The 9,838-nt window shown below is 36.8% G+C and overlaps 1 protein-coding gene across 5 annotated transcripts in view; it reads left to right on the top strand.

Moving 5' to 3' along the window:
• Positions 1–9,498, top strand: part of rnf17 (ring finger protein 17) — a 31,448-nt gene extending 21,950 nt beyond the window's left edge. For all 5 annotated transcript variants that reach the window (XM_048193708.1, XM_048193711.1, XM_048193709.1 and 2 more), the window contains exons 27-37: positions 4,834–4,997; positions 5,270–5,389; positions 6,086–6,166; positions 6,304–6,426; positions 6,513–6,569; positions 6,675–6,782; positions 7,162–7,285; positions 7,518–7,656; positions 8,169–8,355; positions 9,006–9,112; positions 9,197–9,498. In XM_048193708.1, coding sequence (XP_048049665.1) covers positions 4,834–4,997; positions 5,270–5,389; positions 6,086–6,166; positions 6,304–6,426; positions 6,513–6,569; positions 6,675–6,782; positions 7,162–7,285; positions 7,518–7,656; positions 8,169–8,355; positions 9,006–9,101 — 1,199 coding nt within the window. In that variant the 3' untranslated portion in view covers positions 9,102–9,112; positions 9,197–9,498. The remainder of the gene's footprint in view (positions 1–4,833; positions 4,998–5,269; positions 5,390–6,085; positions 6,167–6,303; positions 6,427–6,512; positions 6,570–6,674; positions 6,783–7,161; positions 7,286–7,517; positions 7,657–8,168; positions 8,356–9,005; positions 9,113–9,196) is intronic.
• Positions 9,499–9,838: the final 340 nt, after the last annotated feature.

The following is a 9,838-nucleotide window of genomic DNA, read 5'->3' on the forward strand; positions in this document are numbered from 1 at the left end:
TGGTAAACTTTCGTAATCATGCAGCGCTGGCCCGATTGGGAAACTGACAGTCTTTCATGCTAAAGGGTGGGCATGCATCTGCCATGTTTAGCAGTAGCACTGAATAATGAGTCCCCGGCTCGCTGTAACATCACACAAGGTAAATAAGAGGATGACATCTAGTGGAGAAGACTAGTAATAAGAATAACGTTAAATTAGATAATATGTTCCGTGTTTGTGGAATAAATACAGAAAAAAAATTGATTCTTGGCTTTTGAGAATTGATATCAAATCGACCACATTTTAAAAAACTATTAATTAAAAAATCTTTTTTTTTTGCCCAGCCCTAATATAATGCCTGCGTGTTCTGTGATGAGTAGCCTATCACTTAGTTTGAGCTCCAGAATACACACTCGACAGAAAAAGTCAAAACTAAAAATATCAGACTTCTTCAAACAGTCCTCATCTCTGTCGAACACCAATGCTGATGGCGCACAGGTCTGCTAATAAAAAAGCAGGCTCCATTTGTGCCAGCATGAGAGAGATAGAAAATTACAGAGATGTATGTGTCAATGAAAGAACCAAGTAAAAGTGCAGAAATGTAGTGTATATTTCACAAGTCAGCTGCGTGGATACTAACAATATTGTTAACAGGTCTCGTTTTTAATCGATACTGACATTCTTATTCTCAAGATATTTTTGGTCTGTTGATTTCTGTTAATGAGCTTTAATGAACTTTATTTGTAGTGCACTTGCCATCCAATAATCACTATAACAGGGTATCCGCGGGGCATTGAAAAGCATTAAAAGTCATTAAATGGATTTTGTGAAAATCAAGGCCTTGAATGGCATTGAAAAGCATTAAATTTCATTTATACAGGCATTACATTTTTTAGATAGTTTTGAAAAAAAACTACCAGTTTATTTTGAATAAAGCCTAAATAATTAATTATTTGCTGTTGCAAAATATGTACATTGGTGTGATACGCACACGGAACCAGTTTGGTAATTGCCTCCGGCCGGTGCGAAATTGCCATAACGCCGGTTTAGACAGCGGCGGGCTGGGAACTGTAGACAGAAGGCTGCATCAGTGTTGCCAACTTAGCGACTTTTCAGGCCCCTTTTGCGACTTTTTTTCCTAAGAAAGCGTGTTGTGACAAATATAGCGACTTGTTAACCTGATCTAGCTTCCGAGACCCCCTGGTACAACCGCACGAGCACGAGATTGCTTTTCTGCCGCAGGCGCAGGAATTCGTTCCGCCTTTCTGGTTCAGCATTGAGGATGTGCGCTCAGTCAGAGAACAAATAAAATAGATAGGCCTACTATTGCTTCTAACCTGAGTGATCATTTTACGTGTACATATAGCTAAAATCACTGCAAATGTCTATTTTATGTGTATGGTGATTTTGTCAGACAACATCTCGATTAGGCTATAAATCAGGATTTTAGTGCTGGTTTAACACGTCAGGGCTCGAACTTTACTCTCCCGACCGGACAAGGACCTTATTAAAAAGTCAATACCAAAAAAACAAACAAACAAACAAACAAAAAAAACTTGGTAATCACCAAAACGGGAGTATGAAATATTTTATTTCATTTAGTGTTAGTGGCGATCCATAGTGGATAATAATAGGCTGTATAATGTACTGACGATAACAGTGTTGCGCTGTTGAGGCTCGCGCAGCATCTCGAGGAGAAATGGAAACATGAGCAAAGCACACAAAAAGAAACTTGGTTAAACATACTGCAGTAAAAATTCAAAATGTGGAGTTTACTGGTAAGTAATATCACACGACCTGTTTTGCTAAATAGGCTACCATCACGATTAAAAATGTGACACTGATTTCATACAACAGTTCAGTTAACAAATAATTAATATTAAGCCACTTACATTTTAGAAGGAACATTGACTGTTTTTGTTCTATTTTAGCACCAAAAATCGTTTCAAACAAAGTTCACAGCAGTACTACCAAAGCGCAACTCTCAGCCTTGTTTTCATTACTGATTCAGCGTTTTGAACGAATCGGTTGAGTCAAAGATTAAATGACCCATTCATTCTTGAATGAATCAGCCATTGGAATGAATCATTTGAATGAATGAATCAGTGACACTCACTTATTAAGATGGTTACTTGACGCCACCTAGTGGTGGTTTAGTTTCATTTTTAAAATATAATTTCCCCTCTAACATTTCTTATTTGTATTTTCAAAAAATATTTTAAAAAATTCCATAACATTATTTAATGCAGTTGTAATCAATCAAAAATATGCAGATTTACATACGTCAAAGCTGCAATATTCTGAAAGGATATTGCTTCAGAACAAATTTGTTTCTACCAAAAACAAAAAAAAAAATTCCGGACAAACTACTGTTTTGCTCGTACAAGACAAAATATATAGATGAAACAATTTTATTGGGAGTTTGGCTTAAAATATATTAAGTGAGCAAAAGTGTAGCAGCAGAGAAGCAAACAAATGTAAAGGGCTGACACTTGGCAGAATGCGAATGCAACAATGACATGATGAATTTTCTAATTGCCGTATGTCGTCATCCAGGGCTGGACTGGGACAAAAAAATGGCCCTGGCATTTTTGCTCAGACCGGCCCACCACAATCGGTCGGACACCACCTACCAGAGTATTACAATTAATTGGTAGAGTTATTAAAAATACACTTAGTAAGAGTAGGATTTCTAGATGGACAATGTGCTCCATGATATAAAAGCTAGTTAACCCTTAGAACGTGGATGTAGAATACTGATAATTCTATAAAGAATTTTTTTTTATTTTTTTTTTCAATGAAACAGACAGCAGACAAACTATAATTTACAATTACAAAAATACTTTGTTTTAAAGAGCACAAACCCCTGTTTAAGTGTCAAACATTTACCTCTCATTGTTTAGATACTCTCCATTAAAAACAATGAAAAAGAAAACTATACTACCAAATTACTCACAAAAAACGTCCTAATAAAATGATATTCATGTTATTCACTTGCCATAACCAAGTGTTCATACCAGAGTAATAGGGTACAAGAGCTACAAAACATAACTTTTTATAGCTGAAAAGTGAGATCTAGTAGACCATCATCACGACTAACAGCTATAAATAGACACCTATAGTCTCGTTGTGAAATAAACACATCATCAGTAATATTACATTATAATAATAACCTGAATTTTTTTTTGAAAAATCAAATTGCATCATTTCAGGTTTTTCTATGAGAAGGGCCGTTACTGCATAAGTGAACTCTGATAGCTACAAGGGCACTGCTAACTACAAAAAACAGTGCAAAATAACTTTTGCTGTGCTATTTGACTTTAGCTGACTGAGTGACCAGTGCAGTAGGTGACAGTCTGACTTTATAATAACGGCGACGATTATGTTGTCTTATAATATTCATTCATTTAAGCATCATCGTCGTCGTCGTCGCATCATGAGTCCCTCGCTGTTAATCATGTAACTACCCTGCTTACCGCTTCTATTATACTCTCCTGCTTACTCTGCCCCTCATTGGCTTCACTGTCAGACACCTGCTGCTCCTCTGCCTTACAGGTGTCTCCTCCATGTTCTTCTATGTTCACCTGTTTTTGCACGTCAGGTACTGTAGGTTTGGAAACTGAAGCTACAGTAACCGCACTAAACATGCCAGTAATTTTTGCACGTTGAGGCATCAACCTCTAAATTTTTTTATTTTTTTGCCCGCAACTTCTCCGCACCCCCCTTGCACTTGCGCTTTTGTTTCTCCATCCTCCTAATCCACAGATGTTCTGGCGAAACAGAGGGGACGGGGTGGAGTCTGTTAAGAGATGTGATTGGGCCAGCCCAGTGTCAGTATGGAAAATGAACCAATGGGCCGCTGTCCCTGCTTTATGGGCCGGTCGTTGGCCAATTTTATGTTTATTAAAAAAAATCATATCATATAGCGGCCCCGCCCTCAAGTGCGTTGGCCCACCGGGCATTTGCCCGGTATGCCAGATTACCAGTCCAGGCCTGTCGTCATCTATCGACATTTAGCGGCATATATATATGGCATTAAAAAAATAAAAAATTGCCATTAAAAAGGCATTAAAAAGCATTAAATTAGATTTGATGAAACCTGTAGAAACCCTGTATAAGCTTTGTAGCTTTTAATGTTTGTTACTTTTAATAAACAAATTCTCTTTCAAATTCTGTTAATTTTATCATGAAGTACAAACAATAAATAGGGTTTTGGTGCTCTTTAATGCGGCGTGACACCTCGCTATAGCACCTCAGTTCAAGCGGCATGTGAACTGATCATCTCTTCCTCTTTACTACTAGTTATAGCATAAAATAAACTTAAATGAACATCAGAAGGTATATTAAAAGAAACGGTACAACTTACTGAAATGTATTATGTCTCATTTAATCATGTAATCTGTGTTTCAAATGGGGAAAGACGTCAATAAAACAGCTTGTAAACAATGCCACATACCATTACATTTACCTCAAAAGCCAGTCAATATCTATAAACTTGTTAGTCAGCTAGAATATAGCACAATATTATTTTTACTTAACCTGTTGCCCACATGATAAGAGAGAAAGGAGCTAAAAATAAAATCCAACACTATTTGAATGATTGCATGTGAAGAGCTGCCTTTCACCAAATTTACACCTCAGATATTACTAATGAAGAAAAATAGACTGGATGTGCGCAACATTTATAGGATGCATTGAGGAGGAGGCCAAACTACACTCAATGATGCTGATAATCATGACATAATTATCAATGATGACCATGGTTATGTTTTTAAAAATGGACATGAAACATTTGTTTACCCATGATATGTCCTTTTACAAATTCCCAGTACTCATTTTTTCTTTTGTGTTTAGTGTGTGAATTTGATCGCTTACGGGAGCGGCTGCAACAGCACATTAAAACCCTTCCGAGACAGAAAAACTACAACTGGAAAGGAGTTTTGGGCTGTGCTGTCATGGGAACCGACATGTTTTGGTACAGAGGTCAGGTGCAGGAGGTCATTGGAGGACACGTGAAGGTCAGTGTGCTTTTCTGCATTGCGTTACTTCTGTGTGTAAGTGAATTTATTAAAAAATCCCAAATGATCTGATCAAATGTACAGTAGTCAACATTTGAAGTGGATCAAAAAAGTTCATCAATGTTGTCCTAAGAACAAAGATGTCCTAAGAAGAACGTTTTAGGAGAACTTTGATGAAAGGTTTTGATCCACTTCAAATGTTGACTACTATAATTGACTTAACACCTTGAGTTGTATTGTTTTGTTACCAGTTTGTGATGTAATTGCTACAGGTCCGATATGTGGATCAGGGACTTGTGGAGAGCATCCCGGTTTGTCACGTGTACCCAGTGGTTCTCTGTGAGGATGTGCCACAGCTCTGTGTGCCTTGTCAGATAAATGGAGTCATACCGGTACGTGTGTGGGGTAATTTGAATTTGGTTACTTAGAATGTAAACTGGGCAATGTGATCATACTTGCAGTGTATCCTTTAACCCAGGGATTTTCAAACATTTTTTTTAACCTAATCTTTTTGACTCAAAATATTTATAAGATTTTAAATTAGTATTTCAATAATTTAACACATTTGGTACATTTATGGTTCTTTGATGGCAGTCAGTGGTCACATGACATGCAGGTAAACAAATAATATTTGTTTATATTTTAAAATTATTTATTTTCATTTTACATTTTTGTGATTTTACTTATTTCATCAACTCATGAGCCCCCAGGGGGTTCACAAAGCCTACAACCCCAGAAAACCCTGTTTTAACCTAGTAGCTATGAGATTTCTACATTTATTTTTTGTGTTTCTATGTGAATTATCATATTTCACCCCAAAACCAATCTAAATATTTATTTATATTTATTTTAGAATCATTAAAGTGGTTTTGCATTCTGACATTTTCATGAAAATTCTCACAATGCAAAAATATAAAAATCCTATAAATAGGGTGGCATTCTGATTTATACAAATATTATTTCTTTTTAATGGTTTTGTAAAATATGACCCAGACATTTCTTTCTGAGATTCATCATTTTATTAGTTAATGTGAAATTCAAAGTAATTCTCTGAATGTGATTAAATAGTAGTAGTTTAACTGTTACAGATCGGGAAGGGATGGCAGTGGGACGCTGTGGTGCTTATGAGGGAGTTGCTACTTGGGCGTTCAGTCAATGTCTACATTATGGTACAGTAAATTTACATGTACTTATTTACATCTACACCACTTCATGTATCAGCAGAACTGTATTAATCACTACAAGGTCAAATAATCATGTGTTTACAAGCTATCAGCTTTCTCCTAGTAAACCTGTTGTTTTGCAGGAACACCCAGAGGATCCACGTGGCTGTGTTACGGTAGAGATAACGGTGGATGGCATGGCACTTAGCAAGATAATGGTGCACCACCAATATGCCACTTTTGACCCTGCCATCAGCAGCCAGGAGGTCTGAATAGTGGAGATTAGCGGGAGTGTGTTTGTTTTGCTTGTGTGAGTTGTAGATATTGATACTGACAGTGTGTTTATGTGCAGGATTATGTGGTTAAGCCTCCTACTCTTGATTTGGATGACTGGGACATAAACACAGAGGTAGAAGTTTCATTTCTCTTGACGTCGTACAATTCCTGAAATTCTGGCATAGTTACCTTGCTAAAATTGCAGAGCTGGTTTAGTAGCAATATGTTGTGTTTTCAGGGATTAGAGGAGCCTCAGCCTGTTTTAGGGGTCTATAAAGAACTCCAGATTTCTAAAGAAAGAAAACATTTCCCCGCCAAGGTCAAGCATATCCGCACACCTAATGAGGTGTGTGAGCTGATGGGTCTGTTCAAACCTTCTGTCACATGTTTTTATCTGGCCTCCTTCATCAGCCATTCATTCATGTGGAAAAAAGCACCTTATGAATTTATCATGTCTCAAAAGTTGATGATACACAGGGCAACTTTTTGAGCAACGTTGACGAGCGATGTTGCTTGGGCACTTTCACATTGAGAATGGGCAACAAATTTATATCGGAGTACTTTAGATGAAAATTTATTGCCCATTCTCGGTGGGAAAGTGCTCAAGCAACATCACTCGTCAACATTGCTCAAAAAGTTCCCCTGTGTCATCATCTAAAGAGTCTTAATTTTGAAGTGCAGCACCAGTGATTTCGAAACTCATTGAGTTTGATGTGTGCTTGCAGGTGTTCCTGTGTGTGTTGGACAAGACTCTGACAAAACTGGAGCAGGGAGAGAGTTTGGAGGAAGCTCTCAAGCGTGTGAATGAGAGTGTGGAAAACCTGAGCCTGCTGACAGACTTCCCCAATGGTGCTTATGTTTGTCAATTGGTTATGGTTTATTTCAATGTGTTCAAAGACTTCAGTGGTACTGTGTGTGCATATATGCCTTTTATATGTTTATTTCAAAAACGAACCATGTTTTTCATTCCTCGCCTGTGGCCCAATACGCTGGGATAGGCTACAGCATCCCTGTGACCCTTTAGAAAACAAGTTGTTCAGAATGGATGAATGGATGTTTTTCATTGTGTGTTTGTGTGCAGAGTGTCCCTGTCTGGCTGAGTACAGTGATGGTAAATATTATCGTGCAAAGCTACTGGGCTTTTCTGAAGTCACTCCCTCTGTCAAGCTCCTTGTGAGACATGTGGATTTTGGCTCGGATGACATTATACCATTACACAAGTAAGGCTGTTGATTGGCATTGTAATACTTTGTGCAGGCCATTTTTTGTAGTTGTATTACATTTAAGGCTCCGTTCTTTTGAATTTGAATCTCATACTCAAACTTTTTTTAATTACAGAATCTTGGAGTGGCAATAAATTGAAATAAAAATAATTACAAAATTTAATTTTCAAAATTCTTCAGGATTTACACTTTTTATTAACAATGAAATTCCATGACTATTCTAGGGGATTTTTGAACTGATTTAGCATTTTCTACTCTAAAATTATTAATTATATAAATGCCCATGGCTTTTCAAGTTCTAGAAATGACACTGTAATTTCTTTCTTTCGCTCTTAAAAATGTAAGTTTAGTAAATTGTTTTATCTCGTTTTAAATCATTATGTCAGCTTGAGGCCCCCTAGTGGGTCCTAGCCTCCAGTTGAGAACCACTGCATTAAAAGAACAAATTTATTACAACCCTATTAAAAATCAAATAACACAAAAAACATATACATGTGTTGTCACTGCAGATTGCGGCAGCTCCCCCCATCTCTCCATCATTTCCCCTGTGCAGCTGTTTACGTCAAGTTAGCAGGCTTCAAACCGGCAAACGTGTCCTCAGAAATGGAGCGGATACCTTATCGGCCTGAGTGGAGTATGAAAGCCATGCTGGAGATGATCGACCTGTTGAACGGAGAGCTCACTGCAGTGGTCACTGTACGCCTCATTCGTAGTTGCAGAAATCAGTCCCCTTTTACACCTGGCATAAACATGCATTTTTGGAGATCGTATCATGATCTGATTGCTCTTGATCGAGTTTAAATGTTGGAGTTGATCACATTCATTGACTGTGTAAATGGAAAGCTTAAAGGGTTAGTTCACCCAAAAATGAAAATTCTGTCATTTACTCAACCTCAAGTTGTTCCAAACCTGTACGAGTTTCTTTAAAATATCTTTTGTGTTCAACAGAAGAAAGAATGTTGGTAACCAGACAGTTGATGGTAGCCATTGCCTTCAATAGTATTTTTTTTTTTTTCACACTATGGAAGTCAATGGCTTCCGTCAACTGTTTGGTTACCAACATTCTTCAAAATATCTTCTTTTGTGTACAGCAGAACAAAGAAATTCATACCGGTTTGGAACAACTTGAGGTTGAGTAAATGACAATTTTCATTTTTGGGTGAACTATCTATTTAAGTTTAATTTAACGAGACATTTTAATGCAACTGTGTATTCACAAAGATGTAAAGGGGACTAAATAGTCATAAAACATTTAGTAACAAAACTAAAACTCAAAACAGTTTTCTGTCTATTCAAAGCAGTTGCATGAAAAATGTGTGTAAATCTATCCAAATGTATGATTTCAGGCAACCGAACCACAGCTGACTGTGTTGCTATATAATGCGGATGGAACACTTGTCCACAGACGTCTGGTGGAAAAAGGCCTTGCTGATTATGAATAACTCTTAGAAAGGTAAGTGTGAGAGTAAATAAATCAAAGGGGAAAAAACTAATCATTTGTCTAAACTTTTGTGTATCTGTCATGTTTTATTTTCAGTTTCTATAGGTTGTGGCAGTGAAGTAGATCATCAGCTTTCGTAGAAGCTTTTGAAATGGCAAAACTTATGTTGGTGTAGTTTTCATTTTATGTTAAAGCACTTTCGGTTTTATGCTACTTTATTTGTGCAGTTGTGTTAACATAAATGGCCAGTTTTATGTTTGTGCAATTATGCATAATTTTATGTTAAATATTTTTATTATTCAAGTTTAAGGCTGCTTCAAAGTAGCAGAAAGATTTTGTTGATGTTTAAGGTCTCTGTATGTTCAGCAGAACTGAAGTAAAACTCTTATTGACTCTTATTGACTAATTGTGATTTATTTGTACTAAATCATAACTGACAATTTTTGCAGATTGTTAATCCTTGCATATCATTTATGGTCAATAAATGACTAAATTGACCAATTGATGCACTTTTATCTTCAGACCACTACCAGAAGCACCCTGAAAATGCAATGTGAAAAGGTTATCTTAAATCATTGTCCTTTAAAGGTACGCTATGAAACTTTTTCTTTCTTTCAAAATTAACAAAATCTAAATGAGTAAATATCAATCCTTTTTCCAAAATGTGTTTTTGGGTCTTAATGTTTTATGAGCAGCAGGATAATCATATTCATCCGTACAGTCGTGCAGAGCCGAAGC

The sequence above is a fragment of the Megalobrama amblycephala genome, linkage group LG6, assembly GCF_018812025.1.
Source record: "Megalobrama amblycephala isolate DHTTF-2021 linkage group LG6, ASM1881202v1, whole genome shotgun sequence".
Classification (NCBI taxonomy): domain Eukaryota; kingdom Metazoa; phylum Chordata; class Actinopteri; order Cypriniformes; family Xenocyprididae; genus Megalobrama; species Megalobrama amblycephala.